This window comes from Lycorma delicatula, chromosome 4 (genome assembly GCF_047948215.1).
Source record: "Lycorma delicatula isolate Av1 chromosome 4, ASM4794821v1, whole genome shotgun sequence".
NCBI classification, from domain to species: domain Eukaryota; kingdom Metazoa; phylum Arthropoda; class Insecta; order Hemiptera; family Fulgoridae; genus Lycorma; species Lycorma delicatula.
Genome location: NC_134458.1, coordinates 53,046,016 through 53,064,114, shown reverse-complemented (window position 1 = coordinate 53,064,114; position 18,099 = coordinate 53,046,016). Strand labels below are relative to the sequence as shown.

The 18,099-nt window shown below is 28.2% G+C and overlaps 1 protein-coding gene across 2 annotated transcripts in view; it reads left to right on the top strand.

The window, feature by feature from the left end:
* The window catches only part of LOC142322852 (uncharacterized), a 133,117-nt gene that overhangs the window by 6,627 nt on the left and 108,391 nt on the right, over positions 1 to 18,099 (top strand). For both annotated transcript variants that reach the window (XM_075361935.1, XM_075361934.1), the window contains exon 2: positions 17,195 to 17,332. In XM_075361935.1, coding sequence (XP_075218050.1) covers positions 17,248 to 17,332 — 85 coding nt within the window. In that variant the 5' untranslated portion in view covers positions 17,195 to 17,247. The remainder of the gene's footprint in view (positions 1 to 17,194; positions 17,333 to 18,099) is intronic.

Below are 18,099 nucleotides of genomic sequence, written 5' to 3'. Positions count from 1 at the left end.
ACAGTAAATGTTATTTAATAATTTTTTACAGATACATTTTAATTTATTTAATCGATTATTAAACAAAAATTAATGTTTAGTATCGAGTTATTTCGATTGTAATTATTTAGGAGTATAGATATTTTAAATTTGATTTTTTAAATTTTTATAAATTAATTAAGGGAAATCTATTTATAATTATATATTTAATAATTTAAATAAAACTCTATTATTTTCTATTTAATATATATTTGTACAATTGTTGATCGGTTATAGTTGCCGTATAAAAGTATTACAAAAACTCTTGAATGATTTAATTAAAATTTTCTTTGATAAGCCAATATATATAATTGAGTTATATACGGAATTTTGGGTCCTTCAAAATGATTTTGATACGGAAATCTCAATTTACTATTTTCGTGTGATAATAATAAATGTGTTTTCTAATAAATAATTTAAAAAATTCCATCCCACAGGCAGAATATATTAATTTATTAAAAAATTGTTTCAATTGCTGCTTTTCTTTTTTGTAATCTCCTTTGAATGCTTTAGCAGAGTTATCTGCTTCTTCAGATTTTTGTTTAAAATAAATTAATTAAAAGCACAATCGAATGAGATCGATAAATTGTAAACATAAATTGTAGAGATCGATATTTACTATCTCAGTAATTGAAAAAATTAATAATAATGCTAACGTTAAAATCTACTGTGGTAAATGATGGCTGTTAATTTGATTCCATATTTAAACATATTTTTAAATTTTAATTATAGATTTTAGATAATTTATAATTATTATGTTTTTAAGCCAGTCATCATGTTTAAATTTTTTTCATTCATTAATTATATTTTTATTGTATTTTTTAATACGTACATATTTTCGAGGATGAAGGATTTAAATCCCTAATATTGGGATCTAAATCACGATATGGTTTCTGGAATAATAAGTCTAGAAAACATATCAGTGTGTAATTGTATTTAAGCTTTAACGGATTCTAACGAGCTTCCCGTCTCATAGACACTACGGCATACAGAATGATAAGCGGGCAGTTTATTCCATCAGGACTGGTGTTAGATCATTTACTTTGCAATGAAAAGCTGTTGTGCCGAAAGCTATCAACCCGGTCTAGGACCACCCACTAGCATCGTGAATCGAAGCTCTTAATTTGATGTTCTGAAAGCACAACGGTCTGCCTGTCTCGGGTGTAATATTCACAAGAGTCTAAATCTCGATCGGCTGATATCGAGTAGTTTTGATGTTATCTTATTCTACGTGGGAGGGATTAAAAACTGCTCGTGATACCAGAAACTGGTCAGTGTTCTTTAAGAGATCGACGGATGCTCGTACAACCCAGCCGTATGTCCCGAAATTTAGGCCCTTGCACGTATCAGAACTTCGGATCAGCTTCCCATATACTCGTTTCGATTAAAATTTTTATCAAAATCCCTTGCCCTAAATTTTTTTGGATTACATTTTCGATCGTATAGATAACTGCTATTTAGATTATTTTCTTTTGCGCTTTTTTTGTTGCTAATATGAAAAACAAACGCTAAACCATTGGATTTTTTAAAGAGATCTACTATAAATATTTAGGTAAAGTCATACACATCAAATCGGACAAATTCCAAAAAAAATTAACTTTGTTTTTGTATTGTTTTTATGGAATTATCCGGTTAAACTATAACCCTTTCATTCATATTCCTACCAGAGTACATAATGATTGTGTTAGCTCCAGTAACGTTTTTGTTAAGGTCGAACGGGTAAAATATTACCTCCAGAACACCCATTTCTTCGTTAGAAATGTATGTCTTCATTTTTGTTATCGTTGTAAAAATTCGAAAACAAATAATACGACTGAGTTAGTAATAAGGTAGGGAGAAAGCTTGATATTTTATTGTTAAATATATATCCCTATGTCTACAATATATATCGAAGTACTGAGTGAATATCTTAAGACGATTAACTTATAGATAATTATTTAAAAGCCCAAATATAAAATTTTTATAAATAAAAATTAATAAATATTAAAAAAAAATAGACTAAGTAAATCCAGTCATTAGAAGGAAGTTCTAACTGGTTCTAGAGTTGATAAAATAAATTCATTACTTAACTTTTCTGTATGTATCGGAACTATGTGTTGTACAGTATTTGCGACGATATACAATTGCGGTGTAATTTACTTTAAAAAAAAGTATTTTATTTAACGGTAAAGTAGTTTAAAGACTAAACAATATATTTTACTAAACGTTTGCTTTAAAATTGGGCAATTTAATTCATTTTTATTTTTAATCTTTTAGACATAATGAATTTATTACAGGAGGTGTGATAATATACTGGTGACACATCTTCTAAACAAAAATTTTAGTTTAATAAGAATTTATAAAAGAAAATTTCTTATGAATTTATCCTTTATCGATGGAATTTTCTTTTTTTATTACTTATACATATATATGTAGAAATGTTTTGGGAGGAAAGAAAATTATTGTGAGTGACTTTTTCTCTACTTGAAATATATATATTATGGGGTAGAATTTGGGTATTAACAAGTACACAGAAAATTAGAAGCTTGAAAAATATATATTCTTTTAACTATTAATTTTTGTTAAAACTATATTATAATAGTCAAATCCCAGTTATTATTATTTATTTTCCAACAAAAGAAAACCGATGTAAAAAGATTAAAATTCAAAATACTTCTGACTGACCAATTTATTACCAAAAACTCTCGTCTACGACCTTTTAGGATTTGGCAGAGGGGGTTACTACCCCTTTCATTATTATGTTCTAAAACATTTATAATAGAGAAAAAAGTAAATCCTACAACATTTTACATGCGTCTACTGACCGCATAATTTAAATTTAAGTGCAAACGACACTATTTATTTATTTTATGGTTACAACATCCAACATTGAAAATACCATTCAAAATTAAAAATAAAACGCAAAGATGAACATTTTATTGTTTACAAAAGACCACAAAATATATATTTTTATCAGATAAGATTTCAATTAACGAATTCGCTCCGTTTATATAAAACTTATTTCGATCTATAAGTGTCATAAAAAAATTTTGATAAGTTTTTTAAATAATATATATATATATATTCACACACAGGGTGCCCACTAACAAACTTTCAGGATAGATTTTACTGGTGAAAATAATGAAAAAAGTTCATATAAATAGAGGTCTGGAAACAATTGTCTTCGAGTTATGACTAACGAAATATTTCCCCCGGATTTCAGATCTTCTAATAAAAAAAAGCTCTAATATAATTTTTAGAACCCAAATTAAGGAGTAAAGTTGGTGGTTTATTATTTAGTTTGAGCTGGAAAATAGGATAAAGGAGGTCCCAGAACTATAACTCCAGTAGTTTTTAAGATATCCGACGTAAAACACAAACTTCGGGTGTCGAAAAACAAGTTTTCTTTAGGTGTGTAGTATAATAGCTTTGTTAAATGATAATAAATGCGGAGGATGTAGGAAGTAAACTTGTAGAGAATTTAATTATGAGAAAATTTATGCAAATACAGCAAATAAAAAGTAAATAGAAACTTGTAAAAATTGGTTTACTTTTTATTAGCTGTATTTACATTAATTTTTTCAAATTTAGATTCTCTACAAGTTTTGTTACTAAATATTTCTTATTTAACGAAGCTAATGTACTACAAATCTAAACAAAACTTGTTTTTCGACGCCAAATTTTGTTTTAAGTCGGATATATTAAAAACTACAGGAGTTACAGATCTGGGACCTCTTTTATTCTATTTCCCAGCTCAAACCACATAAGAAACCTCCAATTTTACTCCTTAGTTTAGGTCTCAAAAATTAAAGCAGGGGTTCTTTTTATTAGAAGAGCTGAAATCCGGGCGAAATACTTCGCTAGTCGTAACTCGAAAACAAAAGGTTTCCAGACCTCTATTTATATGAACTTTTTCCATTATTTTTACCAGTAGAATATGTCCTGAAAGTTTCTCCGTTTCACTATACTGCCTATATTGTACGACTGTTGAGGTCAGGGTATCGGCCGATGAGAAACTCTTAGAGTAGTCGGATTAATGAGCCCTATATTACTCGTAGGCTTAAAAACGATATTTGTATTTCGCATGTTATCTTACTCGACGCTTGTGTTATCTAATTAAACACGCTAATATTATTACCATTCCGCTGGTCGGTATTAATTCTCATTTACCGAATATAAATAAATTTAGTTGTGTTGTTGATAAAAAAAAAAAAAAAAAACAATAAAACGGAAAACGTTAAAAAATTATTTACACAGCAAAAATATTTGCGCTATACGGTAATAAAACAAAGAATCCCCAATTATTTATTCAATATATTAAAACCCGTGGAATAATTACAACTTATTATTCAATTAGTTTTTGTTTTCTATAATTTTTTAATTACTGTTATTTTTTCACGACTTTCTTTTTTTTCCCCGGGTTAGGACCTATTTATTTACTATACAATTACTTTTCTGGCATCATATTAATAACTAACTAGCTAAAACAAGAATTATTCTATAAAAATAATATTTAAAAATATTGTCAACTCCAGTAACATAAAAATTCAATTAATTCCGCTGAATAGACAAAAAAAATTACTAATGTTAGAACTGATATTTACATAAAAAGTATTTTATTTTTCATAATTTGAATATTAAGTTTGGCGTTTAATCTGGATCTACTTCATAACGTCAATATCAAAACAGCATCATTTGGTAAATTTATTAAGATACTAATGCTGATCAGTTACCTCACAATTCTAGATCTAATACATCTTGACAGTGCTGTCTAAGGTTTTTATAATGGTCGATTTTCTTTTTAAATATATATATATATATATATATATATATATATATATATATATATATATGAACTTAAATGTGATTTATTTAAGTTTTTTTCTTTTGATTGGGTAGAATTAAATACAATAATAAACATATTTTACTTAAAAATATTATCTTTGTTAATCTCTGGTTAACCAATCAACTATACAAACTTATAAATTAAATTTACTACGTTTCACTTAGAATTCTCTACGCTTCCTCAGGTGTCAATACACATTCATACACACATCATACAGAATTCTCTTGCATACTAAGAGATTAACTGATCTACACATCCTAGATAACAATATTTTATCCCTACCTTATTGTAAAAGATCACCCTACTCTCACATGATTAATCTTATCTTTAGATAATAATATGTATCTCTTTATATAACCTGATTGCTATTTCCTGTGTATTGAAACCTTTACAATGCTCATATTTTTCTCAAAAATTATAAACATTTAACATTATTTTCTTTAAAACTAAATTTATAATGTAAATATATGTTGATTTTTTAAATTAAATTAACATATATGTTGCTTAATCCGGCTATGTTCGTTCTATTGTTGACAGCGTTTGTATTTTTCTTGATGTATATAATTTCTAGAGTGGTCCTTTTATGTGTATTTTGTTGTTTGTCTAATATTTTGGTGCTTTTGAAATCAAACAAGCGTTTATGTTCTATTGTATGTTTTGTGAGCGCTATCACTTCGTTTTTTTATATTTATGGGCTTGAATTCTTTTTTTAAGGTATTGAGACATTTGTCCAACGTACACAGCGTTACAATACACATACACACACACACACATATATATATATATATATATATATATATATGAATATGTGATGTATGTGCACATATTCAAGAAGAAACATGGTGAACGGATGAAGAGGTTTTGGGAAGAAAAGAAAAGAGAAGAAGGAAGTAAAGCCATGATTGGCTCGAGTTCACGCGCTCTCCTAAATGGGAATAATCGGAAATAATAATGATATATGTATACGAATATGTGTCTGTGAAGTAACACTTTCCCTCTTTTCATTATTTAGCCGATTATACGGTATCAATGATATCCATCTTTTTTCCATTTGTTTAGTAGTACTTTTATAACACACTTCTATGAATCGTTATATAGATTCGGTTGTTTTTTATTTTCAAATTTATGTATTACAGCTGTATACAAACAGGTCGGTAATACAATTAAAAAGAATAATAAAAATGAAACAGGATGAGCAAACCAAGCGTAAATTATTATATTCAAAACTTATAACGTTTTTATTATAACTCATTTTATTCATTACGTCAAAGAGTTTTTTCAGATTAAAATTTAAAGTAGTTTGCTTTCATTTTTCTCCCTAAAATATTATAACTTGAAAAAAAAAACTAAATAAGCTCTTAATGAAAATGTTATCGTTATTTTTTTTTAGCATTTAATCCGATCAAAATTTTCTCTGAATTTATTTTAATAAAAATAGAAAAAAATTGAAAAATTCACATAAGAAAGTTTATCATATTTGAAAAGTATTCCCTAGCAAATAAATCATAAATTACTATTCATATTTTGTGTAACCCTATTTCTCCAGTTAAAAATAAAACAAAAATAATTAAAGTTTTTTTAAATTTTACTTTTAATCGTTGCAATGTTTTGATAAAATTTATCTTATACATTAAATTATACAAAAGAGTTTTATAAATAGTTCTTGTTTAAAAAACTTTCAACAAAACTCGTTTGAGATTTGTTCAATCTCAGTTAATCTCTTAATCTTTCTAATTTAAAAAATTTTTATTTTTATTTCTATTATTTTAAATTCCTTCTAACTTAATTTCATAGATTTTTTAATGTTTTACTGTACGAGGGGCCAAATATTTTAGAATTAAAAAAAATTTTATGAAATTTTATTGGTTTTTAACTACAACCTGATTAGTTTTTCATTTCTATACGGTACAAACTAAGCGAATAGATGCAAAAAATAAGTATATATAATTATATGTGTCATGGTAATGATTTTTATTAAGGTTAAGATAAAGGCATGCGGTAAGTTTCATTAGAATAATTGATTCTGCCGTTTATGCATACGTATATCTCGGACAAATATATACATACATAATTCAGTGTAATGGGTTAATCTTCTTCAATTTTACATGACATGTAAACATATTACGCAAATAAAAACATATCTCGGCAAAGTTTTGAGAAAAAAAATGTTTCGTTACACATTTACAAAAAAATAAATAAAGCATTTTGGTTTATTTACTATCTAATATTACTGTTAAAGCTATTCTAGCCCAGTTTCGGTGTAGTTAGTGTGGGAGAGTGTAGTCCGTGGGAGAAGCTTACGACAGGATCGGGTTATGGTTCGAAATGTAAGGGGTGGAATTAACTAAAACTCTTTGATCCCTTGCTGTATTTTCAATTCCTGCCTGCTCCTTTTATACTGTGATAACCCTTTCCGTGGGTATCAACACTTTCAAAGGCATCGGAAGTGGTAGTTTGTACAATCGTTGTTTACGCTAGGATAATATGGACAAAAATATCCAGGTATTATTAGTGAATTAAGATACACTGATACCAGTGGATTACTAAATATACCAATATCAGTAGGTGTACTAATACCAGTGGACTAAAATAATATTAGTGGATTAAAATCTACTAATATTTTTCTGCATATGTCGAGTAATCTTGTACGTAAAAATTAGGGTTTGTGCACCTTAGCTAGGAACCACTGGAATATGTCAAAAACATCATAATTCAATCCTGAAGTAGCCACAGCCCTAACTCTATTATTTGAAGGATGTTTATACAGAGCTAACATCATTGCTTTTACAGGAAATAATTCTGTTACGAATGCTTTACGTAAATTTCAACCAATAAGAAAACATAGCATTTATAATAAAAGATTAAAATTTAAAAAAAAAATAATAACAGTATTAAAACTTTTAACGCCGGTTGATATTTAAGTCGGCGTTTCTTTTCCATGACCTAGCGACGTATTATTAATAGAATTCGAATTGCTTTGTTTAAACTATCCTTTTTTGTAAACACTACACAGGACAGGAGCTCTACTCTTTAACAACACAATGAATCCGAAAAAAATACTGCAACAGATTACTCATGATCTGCTTTATTAATTTACGTAAAAAAAGCTTTGTAAACATTTCACTTTCAATTTAAACGTTTAAAAAGAGAAAGTGTCACGGAACTATAGAATATACATTTTTGTTTTCTTTTTTTTTTTTACAATTATGTAGTGAAACATGAATTATTTTTTTTATAGTTTACTAAAGAATTACAGTTATAGAATTACCTGGCGTTATTTCATTTATCAATTTTTAAGTTACTTTTTTGTTTTTCAAGGTTTTTGAAAACTGAGGGGATCTGAAAATCTCCTTAAAAATTCATAAATTCGTAAAATTTAATTTGAAACAAATTCTATTAATCAGGCTTTTAAAATAAAAAGTTAAGATAAATGAATACTGGATTTTGATGACGTTCTGTTTAGTAAAATATGTTATAAGAAAATTAAAAAAAAAAACACTATTAAAAGATTACCTCAGAAGAAAAAGTGGAATTTTGGTCAATTACGAAAATTTGAGTAATGATAAAAAGGTATTGAAATAAAATAGCAAAGAAAATTTTCAAGAACCGATAAAAAGATTGTAACTAAATACCAATTTCGATTGTTAAACAATTTACATTAGTTTAAGCTGAAACTTATATAAAGGAATCAAAAAAAAAGTTATAAATATAAAAACAAAAAAGTAATAAATAATTGCAAATAAAAGTAGTAAAAAAAGAAAAACTAATTAGTAAAAAGAAAAAAAACCTTTACCTATATTTATATACAGATTGATTCAGGAGGAAGGGGAAATAATTTAGGAAATGATTCTGGAGCTCAAAATAAGGAAAAAATGACATACAAACATATGTCCGAAAACGCTTTGTTATCGGGTTACGGCTAGCGTAACATTTCGCCCGTATTTCAGTTTCCCCGGTGAAATGAGATCATACTGTACTTTTAAAACGTAATATAAGGGATAAACTAGATGGGTTATTGTGTTTTTTGATCTGAAAAATCCATTAAAACAGGTTTCAGAACTGTACCTCAAGTAGTTTTCATGATATCTAACGTAAAACAGAAAAATTCGTTGACGAAAAACACGTTTTCTTTTTAGGTTTGAAGTACAATAATTTTGTTAAATGATACAGATGCGTAAATTTTATTACAAAAACTTGTAGGGAATTTAATTCTGAGAAAATTGATGTAATAAATTCTATAAAAAAACAAAAAAATAATGAACTTTTATTATTTTCATCAAGAAAACTTTTTTTAAAATTAAAAACAACTGTTTTTAGTTCAATAAATTTAGACCTTTGAAAGTTAGGTTGGCAATACAAACTGTATACTTCGAAATTAGTTTGAATATTGCTCTCTATTGTCATAAAATTCTGGTTAGGTCCTAATAATGAACGTTAGGTGGTTTAGTTGTTTTTTACATAATTTTGAGTGTGTTTAATTTTTTTTTTGAGAGTCACGTTACGTAGTGTTTTTGTATTTGTTGTACTCTAAAACTGTACCTACATTTTCCAATTGGTTCTGAATTTAAAAATTGAAATTCCGTTTTGAATTCCTTGTTTTGAAAAATGCTGATATAATTTTTGTATTGCTTTTGCGATTGAAGTGCTCCAGCTGCGGTGGAAGAATACCGACGTATGTATCCTGGATGAGTAGTTCTAAACCGTAAAGTATTTTGTAGAATTTTTAATCTTCGTGAGAATGGTAAAAGAGGAAACATTCCGAGGTGGAACAGCTTAGTCCTACAAGCTAGGGAAGAATTTCTACGCGACTCAACATTCCACAAAATACTGTATAGAGGACATTACTTGCTCACCGACTGCGTCCTTATCATGTTCAGAAAGTTCAACAATTCCAGTTTGGTGACCATGCTAGACGACTCAGTTTTGTCAATGGGTTAACAATAATTATTCCTTAATTCCACTCACACTATTTTCGGACGAAGCTATTTTTACCCGTAATGGCATAAACAACACACGGAATTCATCGGAGGTCTGAAGAAAATCCATATGCTGTAGTTGAACAAAGTTTCCAGCAATGATAACCAGTGAACGTTTGGGGTAGTATGATCGACAACCCTTAAGCTCTTTCATACTAAAGCAACGTGTCACGGAGAGAAATTATCTGGAATTTTTAAACAATGAATTTCTTACAGTGCTTGAGAACTTCTCATTAGCTAAACGAATTGAAACGTATTATCAACTTGATGGAGCACCAACACATTTCACATATGAAGTAAGACAATACTTAGATGAAAAATTTACTGGTAAATGGATTGGTCATAGAGAGCCGGTAAATTGGCCACCTAGATCATCGGACCTACTCCCTTAGATTACTGTTTATGTGGATGGATGAAATGCGAGGTATACAGGGAAAACGTGATGAATTGATCTCTCGCATTGTTAATGCTGCTGCCCTCATCAAGGAACACGAAGATATCATTATGTTGGCGACAAAAAAAAATTTAAGGAAATGAGTTTAAAAGTGCATCATGATGTCAACGGTGGAATTTTAAAATATTTATTTAAATTAATATAGTATAGACCACGTTGAGTATTTATTTTAAAGTAAATTAAAAGTATTTTAATTTTTGAAAGGTCTAAATTTATTATAATAAAAACAGCTGTTTTTATTTTTTACAAGTTCATAACATTTTTCTGTTAAGTTTTATTCTGTTTTATTTTTATTAATAAAAATGATTATTTTTTTTGTTGTTTTTCATAGACTTTAATACATCAGTTTTTTAAAAATTAAATTCTCTACAAGTTTTTGTAATAAAATTTACGCATTTATTAGTCATTTAACAAAGTTAGTGTACCTCAAACCTAAAAAAACCGTGTTTTTCGACACCGGTTTTTTTCTGTTATACATTAGATATCATGAAAATTACGGAAGGTACAGGTCTGGGACCTGTTTTATTCGATTTTTCAGGTTAAAAATATAATAACCCATCTAGTTATCCCTTATATTACGGGTTAAAAATTTCAGTATAACCTCATTTCACTGAGGGAACTCAAATCAGGGCGAAAATTTTCGATAGCTAACCCGATAACAAAGCTTTTTAGAACATACATTTTTATGAATTTTTTTGCTTATTTCAAGCTTTAGAATCAGTTCACAAATTAAGGTATCTTAAAAGAAGGTTATCTTAAAATGGGTATCTGAAAAGAAAATTCAAACATAATATTAACAATGTATCTCAAAAACCTTTTGTGTTATTTCCAGGAGGCTACGCAAGTTTATGAGTTTACAATTTATGTAATACAACCGAATCATAAAAAGATCTTAGTAAGAATTTATTTAATTTTCGTTGTGGTGGAAACGAAATCTTTCAGACAATTATTTCTTCAGACAGAAATATTCTTTTATTTTATATTTATAATTAAAACCTAAATTTCTTAAAAGTTTCAACTACAATTCCATTGTTTAAAACTTCTTTTAAAAAAATATTGTAAAATGTTTTTCTCATATAGGTGCTTAAGAGTTTAGCTAGTAAAAAATAATTTGTGTCAAAAACAATAAATAAATCTTTTACCATATTCTCGTCGGTACATAATAATACATTGTATAAATTATGCCAGGGACGGATAGGTACCCTTAGGTTTCATCTCTACTTTCCAATTTCTAAAAGATTTGCGCGTGATAGGACAACTACAATTATCCATGGCTAAAAACTGGTTCAGGTTCATTTGTCCAGAAAACGTGGCATTAAAAGTAAATGCCTAAACTGTAAATAACAACAATACCTGCATTTCTTCTTTCCCTTTATCGATATGTATATATATACATATATATATATATTGATTATTGTTCAAACTTCGTATCATATGTACAAACACTGTTAAATTTAAAGTGATACAGATGGTGTGTTATTTTCTAGTTTGTTAAACCAATCAGAGAACAGATATATGTGATTTCTTATCGATTAATTTAATTTAGTTAATGTTCTATCCTTTTTAGGAATTGAGTGATCGAAGCCGGTGTAAGCTCATTTGATGGGCTTGAAGTGGAGTGCTTTAAAAACCAAACGAATTCTGTATCTTAATTAGTTGCTGAGATACGGCGGTTTGAGTGTATTTTTAAGAATGAAGAAATGTGTATCTTCCTTCAAAACTTTTATCTGAATCGAGTGATATAAGTCGTGTAAGCTCATTTGATGTGGTGAGTGCTTTAAGATCAATATAATTTCTGAATTTTAATTACTTGTTGAGATATCTCGATTTGAATTCCATTGAAGTAAGACTTTGAGTTTTGAGAAAAGCTAAATTCCCTTAAAACTCTTTCCATAATTGAGTGAGCGTTGACGGTGCGTGCTGGTTATATGTGGCCTTATATAACGATTGTTTTAAGATTTAGTTTTGTAACTAAATTAGTTAGTAACTCCAGAAAAACTGAATTTTTTAGCCTGTTTACCAAATTTTTTTAATATGAACGCAAGAGTAATATTAAACACTTGAAGATATTAAAAGTAAAAAATTTCTAAAAAAAATAAAACAATTCAGAAGGCGTAATGAAAATTATTTGATTATATAATTATGTACAGGTTAAACAGAATGCAGCAAATTCAAGTATTTTAAAATTTAAAACAAAAATCAATATTATTTAAAAATTCATTCGCAATTTAATATTGTTTACGTAAAATAAAATCTTTTAATTTTGGTTTAACTTAGTCAAAATGCTTTAGTAATTTATAAAAAGTGATAACGGAAATTTAATAAGTTTTTTTTCTAGTAAACTTGTGTTGATTAAAGGAAAACAATTCTGTTGTCTGGTTTGATAGAGATAAATATTGCTAATTTTTAAGATTGACTACTTTTTTAAACAAAGATAGCTCGTAAATAAATATAAACACAAGTTAACATTTTTAATTTTCTTAAATATCAGTCTACGTCATTCATACTTACAGGTATCAGGTAAAGATCTGGCAGCCCATATTAATATAGTAGCGTGCAAATTAATCCAAATGTAGAAATTATTTAATAAAAAGTAATTTTATTTAGAAAAAAATTCATACCAGTACAATTTGTGAATAACTCGTATAATTAATATGTCCTCCTTTATTCTTATTCGTTTCACTTACACGATTTGGCATCAATTCGACAAGTGTACTTACTACACATTTTTCTTGATTTCTTCATCATGAAAGCGTACCAAAGTTATTGCTTAAATAAGGTAAATTTTTGTGGTACAATTCATTTTTAAGAATCGTTTTTTGATTTGATAAAGTCCAAATATTTTACTCTTGGGAGTTGCCTGGTCACGGAAACACTTTAATGTTTCGTTTTTTGGAACATTTTTTGACTTTTCTGGCAGTACGACATGGTGCCAAATCTTGTTGGAACACTCTGTTGCACTGTTTTTAAGTTGTGTCATAACCCAAAACATTTTTTTTTTAGATTAATAACACTTGGAAAAAAAAACAATCTGATTGGTGAACAGTGATAAGAAACTTATTGAAACTATAATTTAATTTATTCTCTTACAAACTAATCGAGTACATTTTGTGTAATTACCTTAAAAACCGAGTTAGGTTTAATTGCACTCATTAGGTAAAATGTCTTTTTTATATTAATTTTCATATTACTTACATCGAAATAATACCGTACTTGAAACAGAAATCATTTCTTACTGACTTGAAAGCCCTTTTTTAGGATAATATATGAAAACAAGGATGTTATTACATTATTCGGCTGCGATTAGATCTCCTAAAGATACATCTTCCACAAATTCTCTGAATGAAACTTCAACCAGTTTCTTAATAATTGCCTATACCGTTAACACGTGAGTTGTATGTGAGGTGGAACAGAGACAGAGTGTCTGATACATCATCGGGCCGGCATTTTTATATTATAGTTCATTTTTATAGCTAAAGCTTTTAGATAATCGTTACCAGTTACATCAGTGGCCTCCTACAGGCATATCCCTAACCGGTAAAAGAAATGAGTTTCATTCCTATAAAATTATTATTGTTCAGGATGACTGATAAAACCGTACCCCACCTCCTGGAGCGTATTGTAGACATTTTATAAAAATATAGGTCCGGAAACATTTCGTTTTCTAGTTCCGCCTAGCGAAAAATTTGCGCACCAAAGATAAAAAATGCCGCTAAAATTCTTCGTATACAAATTATAGAGTAAAATTAGTTATTTTGTATTTTGAATAGAAAAAAATATATATAAAATATATATTTTCACGAAATATATCTTCCGTAGTTTTCAAGAAAATTGTTTTAAAGCTTAAATATGAATTAACAAAACAAGCTTTTTTTCAAGGTCTCGGCGTAAATTAACTTTTTTAGATCGCCAGTAAATTAATAATTTATAAATAACAGAACTGTGCAGGGGAACTGCCCCTGGATACCCCCCTGTGTTCATTAAAGTCATGCTTGTAAGAATAATAATGATAAATAAAAATTAAAGCCTATTCGATCTATAAAAACTATTAGTATATTGTAATTTCTTCAGAGCAACGGTTTGGTCAGTAAAGGACTCAAAACTTTGAGTGATATGAAGAATGCGATTTCGAAATAGTCGGCCTCCATTTTAAAAATAGTATTTATAGGTTACTCATCCTTTGCAGGATAAAAATGTATTTTTTATCGGTTTTAGCGTCACGCGATAAACACTACTAGGAAGGTGACCGTACTTCGTTTCTCATCTTTTTTTAATGTTTTTTTTTATTTTATTTTATGATTTTTAATCAAATACCCGGAAGCAGGAGCAGCCAGTCGCGTCACACATACAGTAATAGTGGCAGTGGCAGTGGCTGTGTTGGCTGAGCCGCCGCGCCGTACACCGTTGCACTCCTTAAAAAAATGGAAATTAAAAAAAACCGAAAAATATTCTTAGATATTCATCTGAAGAGTATTTGCAAGCTCAAATTTAGTGAATATCTTGTTTAGTATAGTCGGAAATGTGGAAAATTTGCAATCATTTTTAAACATTTTTTTACCTTTATTCACCCCCTTTCAAGATCTAACTTCGAAAAATTTATAAATTGGTCATAGATATTTACATGAAAATTATATATACCGAAAATGAAGTGATATCTTCATTTTTTATCAAGAAATAAAAAAAAAGTAAAATTCATTGTTACCCCATTTAACCCTTTAAACTCGATACTTCAAAAAATCCTGCCTTATAGAGCACTTACATCGTAAGAACGTGTATACAAATTTTCGTTAAATTATATTCATTAGTTTTTGCTGGGCGTTGATTATAAGTCAGTCAGGACATTTTGAGGTTTTATAGAACGTTTTGTTTCATAATTTTGTTTCCGTTTTATCTTTATTAATAATTTGATTATTTTTAGCAAATGTGTCAGTCCGTTAATCAATTATGCCATTTTTTATCTTACATTATTTTATTACTACCTATATAAAAATAATTAATAATAGGTACCAAAATCAAAAATAAACGAATTTATTATTAATAAAAAGAAAAACAAATATTTCACAATAATTAATGTCTGTAATTTTGTACAAATAATAATTGTAATAATAAAAATATTTAAAAGAAATAGAACAGTATAAGAATAAAAGATTTTGAAATTAATATAAAGGAAATTTTTTACCGAATCGATGAGAATTGAAAAAAAAGATGCATTACATATAAAATTATACAGAGAAAATAGTTACAGAAAAAAAATCACGTAAAAAAACCGGTGAATTTTCATGAATAAAGTAATAAATAATTATTGTTCAATTTAATATCTGAAAGCGGTAATTGGTATATCTGATTTAAAACAAAAACTTGATTAACTAAAAATACTAATTTGATTGGCGGATTCCCCCGTAGCGATTATCGGTGAAGAGAAGAATAAATAAGTAGGTGGTCTCTTTTCGTTTCAAAATAAATATTTTTTTTACGATTTCTACAGATGTGTTAAGCTAACTACTATAGCGACCGCTTTCGTAAACCGGTTTATACTCTGCTGTAAACAAAAAACCAATTGTACAAAACTTTTAAATATGGGAAAACATTTTTTTTGAAAAAAAATTCTGATAGAATTGTATAAAGAATTAATATTATACTCGTATTTTTATTAAATATTTAGTAAAATGATATTCAATCTAAAAAGAAAAACCGATTCTGACTAGAAGAAATGTTATTTTCAAGGTTATTTTCCAAATTTATATGTAGCCAAATTTTGAATCAGGCCTCGAGCCAAATCAACCGAGTAGTTTTAATTAAAACGGATTAGCTATTCATGTATGTAGCCTGAGTAGACAGATAGAGCTTCCTTATGTACATATATATATATATATATATATATATATATATATATATATATGTGCCCATAAGATGCACAGTAGTTTTACCTGGAGTGTCTGAAATAGTTTATTAATAGTACAGTGGAAAAGATAGTGTACCTCGAGAACACGTTATACGTTGTAAGAAGCCAGTCTCCAATCCAGCAATCTAACCACACTCTGCCCATCAAATGAGCTTTCTAAACTTTAACGAGTGATACAAAAATTGATTATAAAATTTATAAAAATAATTTTGCTTATTTTTAAACGAGTAATTAAATTTATTTCAATACTGGTATGTGTGTGTGTGGGGGATGAGCGCGCGCGCGCGTATGGATATAATAAATTTAAAAAAAAATTATTTTCTCAAGAATGTGAAATTAATATAGTTACGAGGCATTACGAGTATTTTGATATATAGGTGTATTCAGTTTGATAGTAAACTGATGTTTATCATTGAACCGATGTAACTTGTACATTAATTAACATTTACTTGTACCCATACATTAAAAATGAAATACTATGAAAAGAGTAGAACAAAAAAATATTTGTTTTTTTAACAATAAACTATTGAATCATAAAAATAAATAACATGCACCAATTAATATATCTGTACTAGACAAAGTTTCTAGATATTTAAAAATAAATAAATAATCAGATATAATCAGGTAAAAAACATTCTGAACGGCCCAAAAACGTTTTATAACTAATACCAAAATTTTTTAAATTTACAAATAAGAAATAAAAATAAATTTATAATTAAAAATTTACCAAAGATAATGCAATGAAAAAAACTCAAATTATATTATTGTACGGTAAAGTTATAAATGTACTCTTCAATTAATCTGGTAAGTAGGTTATATTCGGTTTTTTAACTTTCCGGATAAAAATTTACTTCTGGATAAGTTTTTAGTTTCCATCTATATTCATATAAAATTTTGCTGGATTTTTTTACGAGTCGAACATATGTTCTCTTATGAAAATCATTTACTTTGATGTACGTATGTTTAATTTTACGATTTTATTTATTATTTTTCTAATCGCTATAATATTCTGTTGCCAGTTTCCCTGGTTTCCTTGTGCTATGTGAGTCAGAGTCGACAGAAGTCTTCAGCCATGCGACGCTACGGCATAGCCGTAGTGTGCACTGTGCTCTGCAGTATATTAGTGTCGGTGTCAGCAGCGGTGGACCGACATCTGGGTAAGTAATTCTTTAATTTACATTTGTACAACTTGCAGAGGAATGCGTGTCCGTAGATCGCCGTATCCTAGCTAGGTGGCGGCATGGCAACGTTGTACGTAACGGAACCCCGATCGCTTTGTGTAACGGTGCGAGGCATCCCGAAGCTACAACATACCTACTCCTGGTGCGGCGTGCGCTGTTCTTCTGCGTTCACAGGATGATAGATAGTCGCTTGTTGTAACAAGCACCAAAGCTGATTTATTATAACACAACTATTGGAGAAAAAAAATTGGTTATTTTACGAGCGTTAGGGAACGAGTTTATTTCTTTTTCGTAAACATTTCCGCTTTCACGAATACGAGAAATAGTTATGGTATCTTTAACACGTCAACATTCAAAAGTAATTTGTAATGAAATAATACAATCGATTAATTATATTAGAGATTTGCAATTATTAATAAACGTGACAATTAGGAGAACGTAGTGGTTACTAGGACAGTGTATAATATTTAAGATTATTTTTTGGGAGGGGAAATTCTAAAATTCAAACTGTATATTATACTCAATTTCGAAAAACAATTATTAAAAGGAGCATCCAAACACAATGAAAAGTGCAGGGTACAAAGATTCTTTTCTAAAATATTCTTTTTCTAAAACAATGTAAATATTTTAATCATTTAAATAACAAATCATTTAATTTTTTTTTAAATATTTAAAAAACATTTCTACGTCTAGATAAGAAAAACATTCTACCTAAATGATTATTTCTTTATTAAAATAAATTA